Here is a 24,139-nt window from a genome sequence, read left to right as displayed (position 1 = left end):
CAGCTCTGCGCTCCTCCTCTCAGCGCTGCAGACAAACTCAACGCATTTTAAACTTCATGTTAACTTTGGCAACACGGTGACATTTGTAACGCTCTGGATTTAGGATGACATAATTGGGTTAACAGGGACAGAATGAGTAAAACAGATGCACAGAGTCGTGTTCAAGCTCACACTCTTACCAGTGAAATCTACTTTTCCGTACAGATCCTGGATCTGAGGAGCCAGGCCAAGCTTGAACAGGTACAGGCTGTAAAAGAGAGAAACAATAAACAAAGAAACATGACAGAATACGTCAGAAGCAGAGGTGAAACGGGAACAATACAGACAGAAATACACGAAAAACAATTCCACGCAAATATCAGGATGCAACCACGTCACTTTAGGGCAAGGAAACAGATGTTTCAACATTGTGACACTTTGTTGTTGTGAAGCTGCAGATTATTGATTATTTAAACATATGCAGTGGAATTATTTGTTGTAATTTGTTTGTTCACCTACTGGTACTGATAATGAAGTAAACCAGTAAACCTGTGATGTTTTTCAGGGAGTAAAAGGATTCTCAAATTCACAAATGTTATATTTTGATAATGTGTTCATTGTTGGTGTGTATATGTTAACAGGCCAACAAAGTTAGCATCGGTTTGAAGAAGAGGAAGAGGAAGAGGGCAGAGGAGAACAAGAACGAAAAGGAGGATTAGAGCTCCGGTCCCAGACTCTGATAGCAAACAGTGCATCAAGTCTTAACCTGAATTCCATAAATTATGTGAAATATGTTTTGCTCGATACACCGTCATGAAATCCTCCGTGCTGCTGCACAGCCGTCCAAGATAAACTACTCGTTGTAGTTTCAGAGGTAAAACTTTTTGATTCTGTTTGTATCACAACAACATCAGGTTATGTTGGTTGTTTCCTGTGGGATTTAATCAAATGGTTAATGTGCATGCTTCTTTGGCAGTACTGTGGTGACTGTTACTGGTTTGCCTTTGGGCCAATCAGGCAGCCCGGGGCACACCAACACCAACACCACGACTCTGCTCTGCTGTTGGCTTCCTGCCTCCGAAGGCCTCTGCATCCATTTTACCTGAGCTGGAATGCTCTATTAAAACAAACCTCGTACCTCGCTCCATACCTCGTACCGCTGAATGCCTCTCTGCTGAAAAACTGCACTGTTCACCTCATAAAAACGTCACAGGCTTGAAACATGCTCAGACCACAGACGTGTACGAACCACAGGGAATATACAGCGCGTCAAGTGAATCTTTGAGCTCTTACAATCCAGTGAATGAGGAATTCGTGTGATTTCCACAACAAACATTTAAAACACAATATCTGTTTGTTGACACCCACAAGGTGCTTTGATGGTCCTCAGCAGAAGAATCTAACCAGTGGTCTGATTGTGTTTAGCAGCCTGAGGCCTGACTGTACAACCAGACACAGACAAAGACAGAGAAACAAAAACAGGGAGAGTACCTGAGCGCATGTATACAGTAGATGCAGCGAGGCATGTTCTTTCTGTCATATATGTCTGTGGTTTCAGGGTAGAAGATCTGAAACACAAACGGGGACAACGAGTCAGTGAGAGCAGCACTTTCAGCAGGTTTATGACAGCATGCCAGCGTGTTGCAGCATGTGTGCAGGAGTGACTCAGGATATTAGCTCATAAGGGGGGGGTTACACAATGTAAATGTGCATTCACACACCCTGGCATTGTCTTTGTGGGGCAACTGAAATAGACATTTTGAAAGCAGCTACTTGTATTTTCTGTTGAAGCTGCCAACTGGTGATATTTTGGGCTGGTACTCAATTTTTTTTCATGCCAACATAATAACATGTATCAGAGTTTCCCCAGAGTTGAAAGGATGGAAACTTCTCAGAAAAGCACTTTTACTATAATAGGCCACTGTTCTTTTAGGACGAGCCGTCATTTAAAGGAACATTTCAACCGACCAACTACAAAACATGCACAGTTTACAAATCTACTGACGTTTCTCCTCTCCAGTGGCTTCATTTCATTTAAAGAGTATTAAAATCAACTTGCACTGACTGGAAAACTTGTTTGAGGTCGGTATTGCGTCACTATGAACAGTGTTTGTTGCATTATTGTTCTGTAAAAATCATAATCTTGTGACATGGAAGGCAAAGTACTTTCTTCTCAGTGTAAAACAAGATTTTAGAGCTGGCTGCTGAACCGCATTTTTCTATTAAAACAAATGACCTAATTCAGTTCTTTTCACATTGTCCATGTCTCGAGGTTTGTGCAACTTTCAGGTTTCATTTTTAAAAGCATAGCTCGTAAAATGCAGTAAAAGTTAAGCAGCCTACTTAAATCTCAAATGTTAATCACAACTACATTACCATGTGACAACTATTCACTGTACCTCCACTGGTCGGGGAGGAACCAGTCTGACGCCTGATATCTAATAAAGTTTAACACTATTCTGACTCTAATTTCACTTGTAGGTACATTTGAATGTGAGCGATATTATTGGTGTGTGTGTGTGTGTGCGCTCACCTTTGGCAGTCCCTTCTCTGCCATGGCGTTCAGCCACTGGATGACATTGTCTGTGTGTCTGAAATGGAGACCCGTCGCCTGTAAGAGAAACCAACAAACATGTTGTTCAGTCCCAACTCAAAGAAACAAATCCAGCCTCATTCACACTGACAACAGGAGCTTTAAACTGAGGCCCCGTCCAGCCAACAGCTGGGGCCAGGTTACAACACAGAGGTGGGACACTTATATACGGTATGGTGTAGGAACTCTTTAGAGCATTGGATTGACACTTCCTGCTTTCCCAAAAGCTATTAAAATGGCTGTTAACAAGTCAAGAAGGTGATTGAAATAGCAGCACAGGATGCATGCTGTTTCATTTTAGGGTGAACTGACCCTTTAAAAAGGTCTCGACACCCACGTGCTCCATCTTAACCACCACATCATGTATTTTTAATACTGGTAATTCAGGTTGTATTTATTTGTTTTTGCATTTCAGAAAACCTGCTAATGGAAGGTATATCTCTCTGCCAAACTTTGATCTTTTACTTGTGAACTAAAGGCTGGACTGCTTCATGACTTGCTTTATTTACTTCACTAAGTCAGACTCCAAGCAGGTGATGATTTTAAACAGGATTTACAATCTTAAATCTCCTTAAAAACAGAGTTATTTCAAAGCACAATACTTTGACTTGGAAATGCACACGACTACACGGTGGCCCAAACAGCAGAACACAGAGTCACATCTCTGACTGCCATTCTCAGTGTGCGACTGTGGTGACTGAGGATCATGTTATAATGAAGAATTATTTTATCTACGATGTATGAATACACACCTTGTATCGCGTCTGTTCGCGGTCGTAGATCTTCTTCAGGGAGACGGTGTGCGGGGCGAAGAAGTTGCCCAGTTTGGCCAGATAGACGCCGTTCCTCAGCCCCTCCTCCAGCTCCGTGGTGGGAGGCAACTCCTCGTCCAGACAGGCTTCCATCCATCTGCAGGGAGAGCACAGCAGACACGCGTCACACATCACAGTAAACACAAAGAGGAAACCTGCAACATTTAACAATTAAATACACAGCTTGGTTTCCCTACAGGGATAATTACTGTACAGTATCTTATTTAAGAAGCACTTCTTTTAATCGAGGCAGGTGATTAATATTTGGTGCATGCGTCCCGTAACAACATGCCTCATCTCATCGAATGCCATCAGACCAGGGGGGGCTGGGATCCTCCTGACTTTTCATCTAGCTTCACCAACAGGTCAAAATGTCCACTTGTCCAACACTTCAGTTCATGACAGGATAACTAATGCCCAAATACATTCCTGTGAGCCTCAGCTGTACTTTGAGATTAATGCTAGTGTGCTAAACGTTAACATGTGCATGCTAACATACTCACAAACTGCCTGATAAGATGGGTTTGAACATCAAGAGGCAGTTTGTGGAAATGATGAACACAGACTAATAACTATAGACTCTCATTATTGAAAAGTCAAACATTATGTCCATCACAAGTTACCAGAGGGAAGATGTCTTGAAGGCACCATTTGAAATATTTAAAATTGATGCTGAATGGAAGAAAACAAGCACGTCTTCGCTTTCATGAATCTGTAACGAGCAAAGAACAATCATCAATATTACAACTGCTCACATTCCTGTGATTGACTGCCTGATTCATCTGTAATTATAGTGAATAAGGAGCCCTGAGGGAGGATCGTTCCTTATCGTATCTGAAGGAAAATGGCGTTGTGTCACTGGGTTAAGAGGTGAACACAGAAGTAGATCTCACAGTTGTGGATTCCCTCCTGTGTTTTTCCATAAAACACAGAACCACCTCCTGGATTATTCTGCATCAACAAAACTCGCCTGTCTGAAGCTGAAGGTTCTGCAGCTCCGGGACTACACACACCTGACGTGGCCTGTGGTAACCTTAAGTTCCCAGCATTCCTCATGCGTGACATTTCATTTCTTTTAGGTCATATCGTGCAGTCACATTCCTGCTACGTGCCGGTGTAAGCTCTGGGCCACAGAGGAGACATGCTGAGCTCTCATACTGGGACAGGCCTGGTGGACTGGATTCCACCAGCTCATGTCAACACCGTCCAGTAACTACGGACGAGGCAAGTCCATTTTTGTTCAGGAAATGAATCGTCCAGGTATCTCACTGTTAGATATCGATCTGTCTGGAGTTCATTTATATTCAGGGAACCACTTTAATTCAATCTGCCTGACTGCTAAAAGATAAGGGGGCACGAACTTGTGGCTAAACATGCTGTAGCTACATAGTTCGACAACTTGTTGGTGAACATGACATGTGTCTGATCACAGCTGCCCCCCCCCCCCCCCCCCCCCCAATCCACTCTTGTAGCTGCATTCAGGAAAATTCCCATCATCTACAATGGATTTCTCCCTGTGTGTTCACTCACTCTTGTAAGGGATTGACAACACAACATCTCCTCTCACTGTACTTTACTGTAGCTGCACTGCAAAGTCAGAATTTCAAGGCGGGTTTTCATTTAATACATGGGATGATATAGATTTGGACAACTGGGTCAGGGGTCACTGCAAAAGAAGAGTTTTCCTCCACAACCGACTTTAAGAACCATCCCAGAATCTGTGTGAGAAGTGCAGAAAATCTACTTTGACCTCATCTCTTCTTTATTCCACTTTGTTTACGTCACATGCGAGCCTTTTCTAATCTAATTCCTATCTAACTTTTTAATCTAATGCTGCTGATGTTCTCTGCCTGAATCAACAGTACAATGTGTGGCTATATTGTCGTTGCCCTCAAAGCAACACGTCTTCCTCTTTTTAAGTTTAAATGCTTCATTTCATAAAGCAAACATTGTTTCCTCCCCAGTAATGAACCGTAGTGTCTTCCCTGCTTTATCAAGGCCTTCAAATATCAGCTCTCATTATGAAAACCTTGGGTTTCATTGGCTGTGAGGAATTTCACAGTGAGGTCAAACACGGCCTTTTGAAAAAGGCAAACAGTCTCTCTCTTTTCATCTGCAAAGAAAACACTCCCACTCTTCTGTAACTAAGGTCTTTGTCAAGCAACAACAAGGTTAACTATATCCTGAGTAAGATTAAAAGATTCCTTTCCTCCGACTGACAGACCCCCCTCTGTCACACACACACATTTGTATTACCAGAGCTGTGAGGACCTTCACTAACTGTATTCAATCAAATCCAAACTAATCTCAACACTAAACCCAAGTCCAATTCCTGAAATAAAGCGTCATTTTCAGGGATTTTCCTAACTTGTTAAGACACTCACACCCACACTTTGCAGTGCACAGGCCAGCTAACCACCAGCTGAAACAACTTCCCTCCCAGGAAGTCATGACATGGGGTCTCCAGACAGGCCTGCTATTGAGGCCGAGGTGACCTACCCACGGCGCAAGGCCTGGGCCTGCCAGCAAAGGAACAAGCCCCTCCTTTCACTCCACACTGTAGCAGTGAAAGGCTCCATAAAGACTGCAAACTAATGGCTCTTTTATCAGGGCTACACCCTTTCCAGCGAGCGCAAACACAGACACACCCTCCACTTAACCAGTAAGAAAAGCAGCTATGAATGGGATTTCAGAATGCCGATAACTGGATTACAACAGCAGCGCAAAGCAGCCAAAATAAATGTCAAGTTGTGATTATGACATTAACAGGCACGTCTACAATTAAAAATAGCCACAAATATGAAAGCATCGTCTGGAATCTCCAGAATGACAAATAACATGTCAGATGAGACATACGAAGGTGCAAGAGTCTCCTCTGGCACCAGCTATCTGAGGGCTGATGCAACATTCATGTCAGAGCATACAGATCATAATGAAAAAATGTTCACCCTCTGAGTTGTGATTGCAAGTTGGAAACTAGGATGTGGAACTACAGGAAAAACGGCTGCAAACATCCAACTGAAATCCCATATTAGCATTAAAATAATCAAACTAGCCAATTGAATGTGTATCTGTGTTTGGTTTCATTTGTTAACCACTACAAGTACTTGAAATAACAAAGTAATCTTAATTTTCAAAACGTTCATCATAACTGTAACCAGGGTGAGAGCTAGCCTAATGCTGGATAAGACTGTAATCCAGCATTTCATGCTCTCTAAATAAAATAATCGAATCTCTACGCTAACAAGAGCTAATGCAGCATGTGTGTCATATCTTAGGGACAAATGGGGACAAAAATGTTCACTGCAGCCTCCTTGATGTAATTACCAGCAGGAAATGTATGTCAACCATCACTGTGGTGAAGAGCCAACATCGCCAGCAGTTAACGTATAAACAGTTTGTTTCGATTTGGTTTAATGAAGTGCTACAAACATGTAAAGATTTCCATTATTTATCTGGTGTGAATCGAAGTAACAATCTTTGAAAAATGTGTGAACGTTCCCATGAAGCTGACAAGGTGTGAATGGGGCATAAAGCAGCTTTGATTCTTAATCTGGTCTGAAATCAAAACACAGAAATGGCTTTTGGTCACTTACACTGCGAACATGATCATAATCTACAACACAATAGCATAGCTTGTGTTAGCACTCTGCAGACTAAACTGAGATTTCTGTCACTTCCTGTGTTTGGATCAAACAGCACTTCAATACAGGAAAACATGGAAACACAGAGAATCATTATCTCCTCCCTCCTGAGATCCTGTGTGCAGGCAGGAAGCTGAAGTCACTGCTGAGTTCAGAGGTCAGTCTCATAGGAAGAGGTCTGCTACTGACCACTGTCTCTCCAGGAAGACACAAAGACACACCCTCTGTTCTCCTGCACAAATTAAATATATACACGACGCCTCTCCTGCAGCACGGCTTTACTGGGATGAAGGCAGAGATTTTTGGGCTGCAGGGGGTCCGTTAATAATGTTTAGTCCACGGAGATGAAGAAACTTTGGACTTCAGTTACATTCTTCCTCTTTCCCGCGTTTCACTCTGGGCCATGGACACGATGCTTCCTCCACAGTTAATGTTTAATAACAGTAGGCTTATACTAACAGACCACAAGCCTCGTTATTGCAACACTGAGAGGTATTGTACTCTTGTCCCTCTCAGGGAGCGGCCTGATAGGTTTCATTGCCTCATTGTAAAGAGAAGCTGGATCAGGGCTATAAAGAAACAATGACAATTAGCATCTAGTGTGCCACTAGCTGACGCGCCTTACATTATACCAGGCTGCATCTCTGACCATTTTAATATAATCAGACCGAGCTGGGAATTGATTTGGTGAGAATAATAACAGCTAAATAACAGCATTTAAATGACTACATTTTATTTGTGCAGCAAGTCCTACATAGTTAAATGTACTAATAGAATATGGTCGAGGAAATGTTGTTGAAACGTTAGACGTAACATAGGCGACCAAAAAAAACGTTCACTTTTCAACCAAATTTAGCCGGATTTTAGTCTAAATGTCTCTTGAGCTGCAAATTACCAAAACGTGCTTCTGGGAAGCAATGCTCTGAGTATGGAAACTGTAAAGTCAGCATCTTAGTCACATGACCTTAATTACACTAAGTACATAATTGGCCTTTGAATAACTGGAATTACACACCTAAATGTCTGCTCGGTCATTTTATTTAGGCATCAACACAGTTTGATTTCATTCGGTTTTCCGAATTTACCGAAAAGAAAAATCCCATAAACTTAGATTATTGGGTAAATGAGGTTACAGTGAAACATGCAAGATTTAATTGACTTAAATTAACTATTACCACCAAAGGGTTTTTTTTTTCTCCATCATGATTGTGAGGGGAAGAAAAAGCTTAAAACGACAAAGGACTGCTGCTGCAGGGTGTAGATCTAGTTAGTATGTTGTTAAGGCAAAATCAACACTTCCAGCAAAAAAGTGCCAATTATGTCTTTTTACTGTTATGGAGCTACAGGACATGTTGTGTTAAAGTAGGTGATTATCGGTCAGTTATAGCGTTGAAACAATTCGTTGATTAACTGATTTGTTGACAGAAAATGTGAGCGGCTTTTCTCTGTAGTATGACGGTCGACTGAAAGTCTGGACTGTTTGTCAGACAAAACAAGCCAGCTGAAGACGTCACGTTGGGCTTTTGGAAGTTTTGATGACTATTCTCAACTTTTTTCTAAAAAAACAACCAAACATACGAACGTTATCGCCAATTTCAGCCATTGTCAGTTAGGTTTTAACAGAGGCTAGAAGTTGGTCTCTTCCACATTTGGATATATTTCACTGCCTTACTGTCAGAGATCAGTTTTACATGCTGAACTGTCAGGTGAAGAGCCTCATGCCTGAAACCTTAAACAGAGGCTTAGGCAGCGCATGAGCCCAACCCACCACTTAAGCCTTTAGTTAAACCAAGGAAAACCCCTGATGTACATGGAAAGGCTCTCAATAATGCAGCTCTGACCAGAAACACATAAAACAGACATTACAAGGCCAAACATTACGTTAATTTTAGGCGACAATGCCCTGCTGCGTATTGTCCCAGGCAGTGTAAACGCATCTGTGCAAGTGTGTTTGAAGAGGAAAGGGAAGGAAGTGTATTTACAGAATAGCTGGAAAGGCAAATCATGTGTGGTGAGCCTTATCTGGCAGCAGCACAAAGTCAAGGTACACGCAACCCCCCTCCCCGTCCTGTTTTCTGTTTCTCGCTAACCACCCACCTCTTTCATTGTGACGATGAACCCGAGTCTAATTAAAGGCCGAGTTTAAGAAAAGTTTGCGGAAGACACTCTGAAATTACGGAGCATCAACAAACCAGCATTCTCTTACAATCCAGCGGGAAATCACAACTTCAATGTGCCGCTTCACAAGCACAAAGCACAAAGGAAGGGATGGAAGAAAACAAGGAGAGAAATGACAAGAGGGAACACAAAAAAAAGAGGAGTGAGAGCCAAGTTGTCCATTACATGCATTGCTGCAACACTGGAATCTGTGCACCAACTGACCTCGTCCTCCCAGCACTCGAGCAGCCTGATAGCAGCTGGACCGACGCTGAACCCGCTGTGTCGCAGTGTGAAATCCAAGCTTAGTGTGTTAAAGTGGGGGAAACAAACAGCCATGTTTCCTTTTCCAACAAGCCCTCGGCTGTACACCGCAACAGATTTCACAGGTCGTGACGCTGACCTGTGTGTGTGTTTAGTGAAAGCTTGTGAGAAAAACTACAATATGAAGTCACGTCTGGTCCTCGTACACCCTCCTACAGTACATCTGCATCATGAAGTCTTTGCAAACCAGAAACAAATGATCTTCATATTCTTTTGTACCATTTCTGACTACAGGCAGTAAGAACGAACGCAAGCTAGTGCTGAAACAACCAGCTGATTGAAAGTAATCCAACAAAACGGTTGAAAAAATGTAAATTTAAAATGATTCCTGGGGGCGGCGAGATGATTATCAAGATAGAAAGACAAACAACACACACACAAACTTAACTTTCCTCTAATCTTTGTGTTTGTCTTATGAATTACTGGTCTCACCTCCTCAGGCTTGTAAAATTATTCATACAACACAGGAGGAAAAACAGTCATGGACATGTAGACATTTCAGTATTTTAAGGTTTGAAACCACTGGTTTATATTGGTTTAAGCAAGAGCCAAAGCACCAATCTCTGGACTTCAGTAAACATGATGCAGGAATAAGTAAATGAAATGTCAAAGCTGCATCCATCATAGAAGAAACAGGCAATTTGATTCAGTAGTTGAAATATACCCAGGCTTCTCAATAAAATATCAAAAGGATGTGAAGCATTCATTTATTATTAGTAACATTATACTAACACTAACAGGATAAAAATATATTATTAAAACATGTAATACATCACATTCTCGTAGTTTAAACGAGTTTCCATTTAATTAAAGCGCAGCAGTAACAATGCTTGTGACCTTTGACCCACTGTGAAGCTGGACGCCTCCTTCTGGGAACAATTATCCCATTACTGTCCCCAGCTGAGGTTCTCTGAGTGCAAATACCAGCTGAGGGCTGACGTACAACGTTTTAATAACCAAGCAGGCCTGAGGTGATCAGAGGGGTGTGGGGGTGGGTGGGGGGGGGGGGGTCAGTCAGATGAAACTGCTGTGTCAGCTCAGCTCTCTGCAACTGACAGGTTTCATGGCTGGATTCAAAGACTGTTCCCGGGCTGGGATGGATATCGAAACCAGAAGAGTAACTTGACGTCTCAGGTTTCACAGAGGGCCAGGTGAGAGGCTGTGGAGGAGGGGTGGGACCGGGACGGTTCCTGCAGGGCCTTTACGGAGCACTGATCCCTCTCTCTTTCATTCCCTTTTCATTCCCACAGTCTCAACTGTTGCCTGCCAGTCCTGAGTGACTCAGGCCGGTTTACTGGGAGGCCTCGGAGCCTCAGCAGGTAACACGTCCACAGCAGCCAAAACACAGCGCTCAGCAGTGTAGACGTGGAGCTCAAAGGCACATACAAAGCAAAATAATGTTGATTTTAAACAGGCAGGTCCCAAGATTATAGTTTAGTAACTTGTTAGAAATGCTGGTTGTGTTGTTCCCAGTGAGTGTGCACAAGGACCTTTATTCCACTTTATGTCCATGCTGACACAGTGACCCATGGTGACGACCACATCTGCCTGTTGGTCCAACACTTTGGCATGTTAGCATGCTCACATGCTAATGTTAACATGTCAGCATGCAGATAGCAGATGGCATGTTGATATTCTATGAGAACTTCTATTAGAACTAAGACGATGAGACTGACTTGGTTTAGTATTTATTACAACCTTGGACTAACCTTTCAATGTCTTTTTTAAAGTTTCATGTGCGACATACTTCCCTATTTTACCTCCTATGTATGTCACCCTTTTTTTTTTTTTGAATTGCTGCTGTGAAACTTAAATTTAAAACAAATGTGGAAGATGTCTTGAACTGGACAAGATATTTTACAGAGTTGTTTACTGGGAGCCAGTAGGTCAGTGCAGCCATCAGGATCTGTCACCTGAGGGCAGATCGTATCACCATGAAAAGGTTTGAACACATCGCTCTTGAGCCATTGTTCTCCTCATAGCAACACGATGTCGGGGCATGACATTACATAATATTCATTGCAGCAGCACTATACACAAGAGTGTTTGGAAACTTTGAAAACAGGAAATTACAGGCGAATGGCCGGAGCTTTAGGAGGAACTGGGCCGGTCTTTCAGTGGAGGGTGAGAGTGAGAAGATGCAGAAAAGCTTTAAACTGATGTAGCAAGACACTCAGTTGTGGTGTTTTACACCATAGAAACTGCTGCGAACAATATTTGATTTAAAATGAGAGTTGTAAGCCTTTTACTACTTTCTGTGACTAGTTACATCTCGCGAGTCTCCTGCTGCCCAGCTAACGGTGCACCAATGTTGGACACATTGTTTTATTATGGTGGGTGTCAGATGACACACAGGAAGCAAGGACGGACGAGTGTAATCGAATGCAGCGCTGATATGAAAACACTCGACTGCATGATGGATCAAAGATAAAACAGAGATTATGTTTCTGTTTACTGTGACGGATTATCTCGCTCTGCCAAAGTGGTCTTTTTACACAAACAACTTCTCTTGGGGGAAGATTAAAATATGAAGATACTGTACAGCCCAGTTTGCTCCCATACTCCCATAAAAAGTTGTGACATGGTGTGTTGAAACTTCGGTTATCATGTTACAACTTAATACAGCTGTCTTTGTTTCAGGATGTACAACAGTCTCCAGCACACGTTAAAACGCCGTGTTCCTGCAGGTATTTTTCCCAGGAAAGGGGAGAACTGTTCCCAGAGAATTCCCAGTGAATGCTGGGATCCCAATTCCCAGTATTAAACCCTATTGTTTACTACGTTATAATGGGATGGCAGAAGCAAATTTTATTTAACCAGTCTGATCTTAAAGGCAAGTGTGTTCAATACATTTTGGTTTCCCAAAAACAAACTCCAAGAATGGAAATCAAATAAAAGAAATCCACCCTGAGATAAAAACAAAACAAAACTGGAGCAATGTGTTACCTCACTGCCAACTGTCAATTATGTAACGCCACAAAAATACCACTGTGATATTTGTGTAATTTGTCCCAACAGCAACAACCTGTCAGTTACTTTGACACAAAGGGTTAAAACCTCTTTAAAAGGTTCAGCCATTAGCTGTCACTCAAAACATGTGCATATTTGTCAGAGGCCACGTATCTTTGCTGTCACACAAACAAACCAACACATACACTGTTACTATGACCTCACCGGAATGGATTGCTTGTCACATCAGTGCAAGAAAAAGAAAACACCAGCGTCAGTCAGCGACCGTGAGGAGGAAACTTCTGCTTCGACATGTGCACACCAGACCCCTATAAAATAAAATGGCTATTGTTGATCCTTGGCTCCTGTGACAGGTCGCTGTCTCAGTGACATTTGAGGCGTTGTGCTTTCAAACATTGTATTAGCTGTCTTTCCAAAGAACGTAACAAACCCGTAATTCATTTTACACATGGAGCTAAATCAACGCAAAGTTCCAAGGGAGGACATGTTTTGGTAATTTTGAAAGTATTTTGAAACCGCTCATTTTCAAAAGTGCCCATTCTGACTCAAATCCTTAAACTGTCCTGAAATGTCATGGTTATAGGGAACCTTGTCATTTCAAAAATTACACAAAACACTAATTAGACAAAGGAAGAGAGAGAGTGTGTGTGTGTGTGTGTGTTGTAAATAGACCTCTCTCTCAGAAAGACACTGCTCTGTATTTCTTCTCACCACCGTGATGGAGGAGGATGAGTAGTACTAGTTGTAGTAGTAGTAGTAGTAGTAGTAGTAGTTGTTAAGGTAGCAGGAGTGATAGAGAGGATGACGCTGTGGCTGTGAACAACACATGAAGCAGGCTGGCACATGTTCTGCAGTAAATCCAGCTGGTTTACCACTCAGCTCTCCCACTAAAGCTGTCATTATAGTTAGTACCTCACATAGTTTAGCACTCTCTAAACAAGGACTACAGAATTACTGCAGTGGGCCAGACAGAGAAGGACACACACACACACACACACACACACACACACACACACACACACACACACACACACACACACACATATTTTGTATATTATAAATATATAAATATAAAGTCCATCAGCTATTAAAATGAATGGGTTTCTTTGTCTTTTTACTGGAGTGTCACCTAATTATTAATGAAGTATTTGTATTTACTAGTGTACTGTACTGTACCTTGTACTTTGTACATGTTACATGTTCTAGTGCTGCTTTTATGTTTTGGTGACTTTAAAAGACGATTTCCCTCTCTGGTGTACAAGAACGTTCTAATATGTTTTATTCTACTCTAATACAGCTGTGAAAACATGATGTTTTGTTTGAATCATATCTAATCAACTTTTACTGCATTTAAATGGACGCACCACTTAATTACCAAGTGACTTGCTGGGATTCAGAAAATGCGGTGACTCATGGAACCAGTAGGTCCAGTAAGGCAGCAACACGAGACAGATGAGGTCAAACAATCACATAGGTTGTTTGACCCCCCCCCCCCCCCCATTTTAACCTTATTAGCACTTGAAACTGAAAGTGAGCACACCCGGATATCTGTTACGATCCTCCACAGCACAGAGTCTGGTACACCTGGGGGTTTGTTTGCAACCCGCCTGATCAAACTACAAAAATAATTTGCAAAAAACAAAAATGTGTCGACTTCGCAGCTTCACATGTACCTGGTTTAGCTCCCGGCTTTTTTAGATGCAGATGAAACTCACTCACTCATGGGTTCACGATTAGCTACATGAAAGTGAAAGGCAGAACGGACGAGATGCAGCTCCCCCATTCACCCTAAAATTATGGCTAATAACCTATTTTGAGGTCACAATGACCTTTGACCTTTGAGTCAAAAGTGTCACCTATTCAGTGTCCGACCAGCTGAGTTATCCTGTTGAAGGTTAAGCGGTTTTCCAGGACATTATGATGTCACAGTGAAGCTGACCTTTGATCTTAACTTCATTGTTGTATCCCACTAAACAACTGTGTGAAATCTTGCACATACTACTGCAAACATCTTTGAGGTCACAGTGGCCTTGACCTTTGACCTTTGGCAACTAAATTCTAATCTAAAAGTTCATCCTAGAGTCCAAGTGGATGTTTTTGGAGAAATTCCCTCCAGACGTTCCTGGAGACAATGAGACAGACGGACGGATTAACAACCTGAAAACATGTGTTGCAGGTTTTCTGTATCTGCTCAGGGAGTTGACGGATATCTGATTATCTATAACAGATCAATATCAACTTGAAATATCGATCTAACTCCACTGCACCACCGTAGACGCTGTCTCCTCTCCTCCCCCAAAGACAAATGAAACGCCCCTCTTCCACTTTCACTCGGCTGTCAGATCTTATTGGAAACTGGTTCACCTGAGTAATCAAAGCCTTTCAGCTACGCCCAAAAATAACGACGTCACCCGCTGCAAACATCTGCTGAGTGAGTGACTTATAACCAGCTTTACTTCACTGCACGCAGCGCCGTGGCAGGAAACGAGGAGGAGACGAATGTGGACGACATGCGACAGAGGCGTCGAAGCAGTTACGACATCCTGACTTCAAACGTTATCGCGTGTCATTTATCATTAGTGAATCCACTGTGAAACTACCTGAAATGGTTTTCCGTACGCTGATGTGATGAGGAGTGAATGTGCAGTTAGCGCCACGCACGGATCAATAAACACATCGTACTGAAAACATGTCCGACTGCATTCCCACGGAGACTGAAGCAGATAACGAAAGGGTGAAAGAAAGACAGAAAGACGGTTGAATTCACTGAGAAAGAAGCTCAATTTGTTGAAAGAAATGCAATCAAAACAAATGATTAACAGATTAATCGATCAAGAAAACAGTCGTAGTTGTAGCCCTATAGAGCCAACATCTAGTCTTTGAAAAGCCCAAAAGAGACGTGTGTCACCGAGCATTCAAATGTGAGGTGATAATGAGCCCAGCAGGTCTGATGGGAACATGAAAATAAGAGCGATAACACATAGTTTGCATGTCTCTGCTGAGAGAGAGTGAGTCCAGTCCATCAAGGCCGCCTTCACTCAAACACACATCTGACAGTAGTTATAACAGCGACAGAGCCATAATGCATTCCTGCAGCCCTCCCCACAAGCCACACAGGTACACTCTCACACCCTGCGGTGCACCTGTCAGAGGCATTCCCATCATACCACTCAGCATAAAAACACACACTCCCAGCATTCCTCCTCCAAGCGTTCCCCTGCAGGCTCAGGTGTTCCCCACATGGTCTACCTGAAACTCTGCCTGAGACAATGCGGGGCCTCGTCAGCCAATCAGGAGGCTCGCAGTGTGGAGGTGCGACAGGTTTGGGGGGACAAGAACTGCAGCAGCAACACCAGCAAATAATGAACCGCCTTTCAGAGATCCTCAAAGCACTTTACTGTTCACGTGTTAATGCGGAATCTATCTTTTTTGGTGGATTTATTGTGTGTTTAATAACAGATCCTGGAGCTCCCTTGGGAACAAATCCTGGATCAATTACAGGGGTTAGCAGCATTTACTCTGCCGGTAATTCATCTGAAGAAGAGAAACAGATCTGCACGTCTACAAACCACCGACGCAGTTTAACTGAGAGCACGCTGAGGGTATAATTAAGAACATAATCAAGCAGCAGCATGTGTGTGAAAAAGAAGCTCATCTTCTGTCTCTATGTACACAATTACTCACCCAGTTACTAGCCAGAAAGAGCTAACTCAGTAGCCATTAATCTGGCAAAACATCCAGTCATGCATACAGAAAACTGCTCACTCCTCTGAACAACTGTCACAACCCTGTCTGACACTGTGATGTGGAGGGTTTGGAGAGGAAAAGCAGAGTCTGCCTTACATTCCTCTTGATGACTATATTTTCCTGTGAGGCACAAACAGTAGCAGAAAATCGACCACTGAGTTTTCACTCAGGCCGTCTTTTTTGTTGGCTGCTCTCCTGATTTACACACATATGAGCAAAAAAAAAGTTCAGACATTCTCTGAAATTCGTTTTCTGGGGAATAAAGGAGAGCACAAACTTGTCAGCTGGAGGAGAAATGGGAACAAACGAAACATCGTAAATCATTCCAGGAATCTCCTGAACGTCACAGGTGGACGGTAACAACAGAGCAGATGAGGATGTTGGGGCCACAAAACGCACGCAGCCATACAACCTCTCCGCTTTCTTTATCAGAGCGTACAACCTCGCAGCAGCGCGGACTCCAGCTCTCACACCGGAACCTGTTGCTATGACAACTGTGGGTTTCTGTGGCAACAGTGGAGACACTAAAATCAACAGGGACTGAGTCACTTCCTGTCTCGCACAATCCTTCCTCTTTTGAATCTGCGAGCCCGCAGCAGGGTCGACTCCAGAGTCACTAACAGTCATCAGACACGGCTGCTAACAAGCTCAGACAACCACCGACACACAGTGTGCGAGTACCAGACCTCACCAAGTTAGACCTTTGTGCTAAATATAAAGCTGTGTTCTACAACCATTTTCTAAACCTCTACATCTGCTCTATAATGAACTCAGTAAATCTAGAGAAGAGGACTCAAAAATCTCAAAAACCTTTCAGGAAATAATCTTTTCTCAGCTTCATGTATTACTTTATGCAGCAGATCTCTTGGACTGGTACATGTCTGAGAGATCTGCTGCACAGTTTCCTACAAATCCTTTGATTTCATTTACCAAAGTTCTCAAATGCTAAATGTCCAGCTGCGTGAGGCCTAAATAAAAGATTCTAAAACTGGCAAAATGAGTATTTAAATGTGGAACTATCAGATCAAAGAATCAAAAACAAGGTGAAGACTTTCTGTACTTTACAGCTTTTGATTCTCTGTGTTACAGTCGCCACCAAAACCAGCACCATCCAGGAGGTCATAGAGCCGTATCACAAAGGAGCGGGAGACGATCCTGCAGCTGTCTCTGAAGCCTGAGTGGGATTAAATAATCATTCGGATTGTGACAGATTTTAGTCACGACTGATATTGATGGCTCTACTCGGGGTATAGTAGAGATCTATAGATCTATAGATCTGACCTTTCTAAGGTAACATGAGGCCACAGCAGCCCGCTGTGACTGAGTGAATGTCAGTGATGAGGAAACACTGTCATGGCCGACACCTGACCCCCTTAATTAGGAGCTGATATTAATCTGGTGTACTGGATTTAAGAATGGCAAAGTGTTCATTTAAGTCAGAAACTATCAAAGATTAAATAAACAAGACTACGAGTCAGACCACACACTCTGAGTGCTACAGTCCACACATGGAGACAGAAATGAGGTTCAACTGAGCCTCGTCCGAGACGTCAACAGGAACTAAAACATAGTGAGAGCGGACCAAACTGCTGTCCACTGGATAGTGAAAATGGACATGACATCCAGAGCTGGAGCGATCGGTTCAGATCAGTTCAAATGCCAAAACTTTATAGTTCCAGCTTCTTAGTTCTTGAGGATTTCTTTCTTTTTTGAAAATAAAACTGATCATCTTTGGTTTTGGACTGTTGACGGGACACAAGAGGCCATTTGAAGACGATGATTGATGATTTTACACTATTGTCTGACCTTTTTTGAAGATAATCTGCAGATTATTGATAATGAAAGCCTTAATGGCAGCTCCATGTTACTTTCTACATCACAGAATTCTTTGGAGGTGAATAAAAGCAGAGAGGGAGAGACGATCTGAGACGCGAATCAGAGTCCTCTCTTCGTCCTTCTTCCTGCAGCCTGCAGAGCTTCAGCCAGCTCTTACCTTTTGGCTTCCTCCAGGTGACACAGGTACTCATAGGCCATGTTCTGCTGCCGCCGCTCATCCATCTCCTCCGCTGTGAGCCGCTCCACGCCATCCAGGACAGCTGGAGCCCAAAACGCACAATAAATGACACTTTTCAAACAGCAGCGAAAACAGGAATGAATGTACAGACTCAAAGCAACATCACAAGAAAACTGCAGCTGTTTATTGACTTTTTCCAGGTTGCATAAGCAGCATAAACAGTTTGCATGCGGCTCTCTGGCCTCTCCAAAGCTCCACACACTGAGGTGTTTTACAAAAGGAAACCAGCCTCGTTTATTAGTCATCTGTGCAGCCAGTTAACACATGAGCTCAGCGTGGCTCAGGGCTGTCCCACTGTATGATGTGAGCATGCCTTTGTCTGTAAATGGCACACTTATTCATACGCTGAAAACAAAAAACAATGCAGGGAAGGTTGCGGGGCGATCCCCGTGAGATTACACAGAGTGGAGCCGTGGTTCCTCCTGCAGAGAAATGTTCCCCAAAGAGGTTTTCTCCCAAATTCTGGAGAGGGGGATGGGAGAGAGGAGGGCGCGCAATACAAAGAGGCCCCATTTTAGCCTCCTGTCACATCTGAGGTGGGAGAGTTCAGCCTGTACGGGATCACAGGCAACATCAACAGGTAAATCCTGATTTCAACAAACACTGAGACCACATGCCATGAAAACTGGACAAATGTCCCCCTTTGGCAGCAGTTTCTAACTTTGTTTTTACCACCGAATGAATTCAAAAGTGAAACACTGGCATATGTCAGCTGAGCACACCACTTCTTGTTGTCCATGTCTGATGGATTCATGAGTGTGAAGTTTTCTTGGACTCAGTGATTTAGAAATGTATTTCAGTGAAGGGGGCGGCGGGTATTTCACGTTAAGAAGAATTCAAACACTTCTAATGAGTCTAGTCTGAATATTCTGTTTCTAACATGTGGCTTAACTACATGGATGTAATAACTTGGGCTGTACAAACTAAAAGGTTGTGTAAACTCTGAAGCAGCCCCCCCCCCCTCTCTGCGATACATTATTATAAAAACGCGGAAGTCATAATTAGGCTGTGAGCATGCTGTCAGAAATAAAACCGATCTGACTGTCAGAGCTTCGACGGACAAATGAGACTTTCCCGAAGTTTGGGGGCGTTTGCACGAGCCCTGATCCGGAGCCTGTTGTCCCTCTTCAGTGAGAGGGGGAGCCGCCCGCCTGCACCCCAAGGTGAGCAGAAAAGAGTCTGAACTTACAGCCATATCTCGGCCGGAGCCCGTCTGTCTCGTCTGAAGTTGACATCCTCCGGACTCTCTGCGCTTCACGGTCCGCTTCAGTAGAAACTTTACGCACAGCCGGGACTCTTTGTTCCCCAAAGTCTCCGGAGCTGAAAACACTCAAAACGGAGAGAAAACCGGGAAGGACCTCTCGGCCCTGCTGTAGCTCCTCTGCACAGTTTGACTTGAGACTTTTTCTTCTTCTTCAAACCTCACTGATGTCACTGGGTGTGTTCTTCCTAATCCTGAAGTATGCGTTTCAGGAAACGCAGCTCAGCAGCCTCCGGGCGGCCAAAGCGCTGACGCAGCGCCCCCTGTCGTCCGCTGCACGCACGAGCCCGCGCAGGTTTCTAAACTGGGGGTCCGGGGACCTTCAGGGGCCGTTAAAGTTGCTCAAGTGTTCAGGAGCGGTGGTTCTGTTCAGGTTGTTTTCAGCATGTATACATTTCAAATGTCAACTATCTAAATAAAAATGATAAGTAGATCTATGGTAAGTTAATAAGTAAACATTATGTCAGTAAAAATAAATATCATGGTAACAAATATGGACACCGTGTAGTCGACCAGTTAACAGAATAAATGAGCTAAAATCCAACCAGTTATTTATGATCTGTTGTCAGTGTGTTACAGCCCTCACTGCTGCAGGTCGCATACAATGAAAATAAAAATGTAAAACTGCGTCTCCAGGCCGAGATGACCCCGATGACATCACTGTGACATCACCAGGGTGGTTTTCTCAGGCTCGACAGAAGAAGACATTATCAAACTTGTTAAACGGACCTTTATGTGTAAAATCATTGCAGTCTAATTAACAATGAGTGCTGCAGACCCCCCGTCACTTAGTGACGGTGAACCAGCAGGTTGTTCCTTATTCCTATTTTTAATTCACAGGCTGAACAAACCTCCATGAAAGAGCACTGTTTATGTTGCTGCTTTCCTACACCAGAGCTGTAACGTAAATCGATATGTTGAAGGTGTAAAACAGATGAGGGTTGTCTTCCTCTCTACAGGGACAGATCTCATCAGCCTCATCAGCAGCTTTATTAACAGTTCCAGTCGTTCACACATGTAGAAAACAGTGAATTTAGAAAGACAAAGTGCTCATTCGCGCTGGTTAGATAATCATCAGCCTTCATCTGTTTATTAAAGAACATGTCCACCAGTAATATCCCTTAATGTGTCTGTGGTGTTTAATCATGAGTTTATATAGACTTCATTAAGGAATGTAATGTTTTGTAAGTCATGATCTCATCTTATGGTGTAAAAGTATATTAAATGATACTTCTGTTCTGTGTCTGAGGGGCACTTCCGTCTGTTTTGAAGCTTCTATCACATTCACCACAGTGACCATCTTGTTTTTAACTCAAACCTCCCTCTGGGAAAGTCGTGAAGAGGTTTGCAGCTACATTCACATACTTATGATGAGTGAGGATTTAAAACTCACTGTACCCCCAAAAACACAATCCAACAAAATCTACTTCATCTTATCCTCTGAAACCGTGTGATTAACACAGCAAAGCCACCACTGTGAGCCAAACGGGACCACATCAGAGAGACCTGGATCTATTTTCTTCGCCTCGGACGTCTCACTTGAACTCACTGTTACCTGACAGCGCACCTGTGTGTATTTAGCGTGCACGTTTGGCGTGAGCTGGTGAAGGTCAGATGTTTCCTGGAGGCCAGATGTTCCCTGGTTCTCATCCAGTGGCGAGTTTCAGCTGGATTTCTGCAGATGTTCTAATTGTAACTCGGATTTGAAGAGGAGGAGTGTTGGTGGTTTATCCTCCGACCATCCGCCCCTGACATCGCTGCCCGCAGTCAAGACTCCTCTGCATGTTAATCCTGCAGTGGGCTTCCGGGCGGGGCTATGAGTCCATATAAGAGAAGAGATGGTCCGCTGGGTGGAGGGAGAGTCTCCTGTGGACCCGCTGCGCCCCTCTGCTCCTCCAGTCCTGATCCGCTGCCTCCTGCCGGGACCTCCGCCCTCCTCCTCGGACCCAGCACCATGGATAGCTCCAGGATGCTCCGCGGACTGCTGTTTGTCGGCCTGCTGTCCGTCATGTGTTACGGCCAGGCGTCCCAGGAAGTGTCCGCAGAGGACTTCGGAGTGGACAAACCAGAGCCAGCCGCAGACAGAGACCTGGTCAGTATCTGAAGAGCTCCTCACACGTTGGTTAGAGGAATGTCAGTGATAGTGAGTCAAAGGGATGAAGATGCTGCAAGTTTCCTGAACTGGAAACACCTGAAACTTTTATTTTAGGAGCATTTAGTTCTCAATACCAGTCAGAGTCTAGTCCACTACATGACAGCAAGAAACAGATCCTCTTTAAGATAATGATGCATCTGGACTTTGTTTGTTAGAATATTCTTTCTTATGGTTGTTAAAGGGAGGTCAGAGTTTATTCACCTCAGATTAACCTCCTGGACTCTGTCAACCCCTCATGCTGTCCATTTTTCCACCTCAGATGTTATGAATTGAGAGAACCCTCACTGAAAACTGAAGGGTATATTTATGAGTTGAAGAGGTTAACATGAGCAGCTCTGATGTGACACGTCCTCCTGCAGCCTGACGTTTCTTCTTTTTGTTTGCTGAGCAGGTAGAAGCTCTGGAGGCCGTGCTCGGCAGGATGCATAATCGGATTTCCTCCACTGAGAAAAGAGGAAGCATCCCGCTGGCAAGTTCACTTTTATTTATGAATGCACCTTTACCTTATTCCCTGTGACCGTGGGGGCGAAGTACTCAGATAGTCTGCTTAAGTAAAAGTAGAAATAAATACTCTGTTACAAGTGAAAGTCAATTCAAAATTGTACTCAAGTAAAAATACAAAAGTATCAAAATATACTTATATATATATATATAAGTAAAAGTTCTCATTATGCAGAAAGGTCCATTTCAGAATAATGTTTATTATATTATTGGATTATAATCGCTGATATATTAACGTACGTATCACTTTAATATTGCAGCTAATCTTAAGAAATGTATATGCAGCTTAATCTGTAGTAATATATCATATTTGATTTGATAATATCTTGTATTAATAATCTGAATCTGAAAAGTAATATTTCCCTCTGAAATGTAGCGGAGTAGAAGTATAAAGTAACATAAAATGGAAGTACAAGTACCTCAGAATTGTACATTACTTGAGTAAATGTACTCAGTTACTTTCCACCACTGTCCTGTAATGAAAAGCAGAGTGTACTTTAGTCGCTCAGTCCTGTGTATTCTGTACATCCACTGCTGTTTAATTAAACCTGTTAGCAGAAGATACCAGTAATTAAAAGATAACAAGAAAATGCCAACAAGAGTCTTTTACTCGGTGCAATTACAGACTAATCAAGACTGCTGCTCCACTCCAATTAGCTGAAAGAGGGGAGCCCAAAAGGCTCCTGAAATAAGACAGAACCAGCTAATGACCTGGATTTAATTATTTCACTGAAGTGATTAACATCTCACCCTCATTCTCTTGTGTCGAAATAAATCAAGAATTAACAGAAGATGAAAACAATTAATCAAAGCAAATGAAAGGTTTGCTCCACACTTCTCTATATTTTTAATAAAACATTAATATACCCTTCCTGCCTGTGATGAAGTTGCCAAACTTCATTGTCACTTTTGTAATTTTTACAAGCTTATCGCAAAGTATGTGAATGTGTGTGAACGACCTCTCTCCCTCAGTGTGGGATGGGCGACCGGTGCGCCATGAAGTTCGGGCCTCGCATCGGGAAGCTCTGCGACTGCGGCAGAGGAGCCAACTGCAACTCCTACCTGCTCAAGTGCATCTGAAGGATTTCACTTGCTTTTTCACAAACACAGCATCACTTCTGCAGGACCAGACATCCTTTACAACCTCAGCAGCAACTCTCATCTGATTGTCAGTCTCTGTTTTCATCATTTATATCCATTATGCATTGTTGTTGTTTTGACAGCTGCTGCCTGAGGATAAGCATGCATTTTGTATTGCTGACAGTCCTGGTTATCTACTGTAGCATGTAAATGTTTCATGTTCAATAAACACATTTATCAACATATCTTTTTCTTATTCTATTTACTCAAAGTTTAGTTATGCAGGATTTCTTGGTCCATGTTGCTGTCATTTGTGTTGATACATAAGTTTTAATTGGAATAATAATAATAGCTGTATATTCACATAAATAACGAAATCCTTGTATCACTAGTCTTGCAGGGGGGTTGTCATCTCTTCCTTATCATGGGATCAAATGTAATAAACAAAAAAACAACAATAATACAAAGCAAATATGGTTTCAAACAGTTTGTGTCGAGTTGTTCACAAACATCATGGAGTTATGAACACACATTTTCACCTGCTATCAACAATATTTAACATTCAAACACAATTTACCAGTGAAAATACTATTAACATGTATAATATATTATGTACAATCTGTACAGCACACAACGCCTTCTGTCCTTAGAACCTCGACTCGGACGAAAGAAGGAAAAACTCCCCCAAAAACTAACTTTTAACAGGGAAATAATCAAAGAAACCTCAGGAAGAGCAACAGAGGAGGGATCCCTCTCCCAGGACGGACAGGAAATAGATTCACGATGGAAAATCATAGTATATATAATTAGGACGACAAAATGTAGACTGTAAAACATGAGTG

The 24,139-nt window shown here is 42.8% G+C and overlaps 2 protein-coding genes across 3 annotated transcripts in view; one reads left to right on the top strand and one right to left on the bottom strand.

The window, feature by feature from the left end:
• The window catches only part of iqgap1 (IQ motif containing GTPase activating protein 1), a 37,664-nt gene extending 17,964 nt beyond the window's left edge, over positions 1 to 19,700 (bottom strand). For both annotated transcript variants that reach the window (XM_070931155.1, XM_070930652.1), the window contains exons 1-6: positions 19,490 to 19,700; positions 18,220 to 18,322; positions 3,325 to 3,481; positions 2,513 to 2,590; positions 1,471 to 1,547; positions 180 to 247 (exon numbers count right to left, since the gene is read on the bottom strand). In XM_070931155.1, the coding sequence (XP_070787256.1) occupies positions 180 to 247; positions 1,471 to 1,547; positions 2,513 to 2,590; positions 3,325 to 3,481; positions 18,220 to 18,322; positions 19,490 to 19,535 (529 nt within the window). In that variant the 5' untranslated portion in view covers positions 19,536 to 19,700. The remainder of the gene's footprint in view (positions 1 to 179; positions 248 to 1,470; positions 1,548 to 2,512; positions 2,591 to 3,324; positions 3,482 to 18,219; positions 18,323 to 19,489) is intronic.
• A 1,528-nt stretch (positions 19,701 to 21,228) lies between these two features.
• Positions 21,229 to 23,540, top strand: cartl (cocaine- and amphetamine-regulated transcript-like). The gene is made up of 3 exons (XM_070909214.1): positions 21,229 to 21,653; positions 22,108 to 22,185; positions 23,190 to 23,540. Exons 1-3 carry the CDS (start codon positions 21,378 to 21,380, stop codon positions 23,295 to 23,297), a joined length of 462 nt encoding a protein of 153 aa, XP_070765315.1. The 5' UTR covers positions 21,229 to 21,377; the 3' UTR covers positions 23,298 to 23,540.
• Positions 23,541 to 24,139: the final 599 nt, after the last annotated feature.

The sequence above is a fragment of the Enoplosus armatus genome, chromosome 1 (assembly GCF_043641665.1).
Source record: "Enoplosus armatus isolate fEnoArm2 chromosome 1, fEnoArm2.hap1, whole genome shotgun sequence".
NCBI lineage: Eukaryota > Metazoa > Chordata > Actinopteri > Centrarchiformes > Enoplosidae > Enoplosus > Enoplosus armatus.
This window is presented reverse-complemented; position numbering and strand designations above follow the sequence as displayed.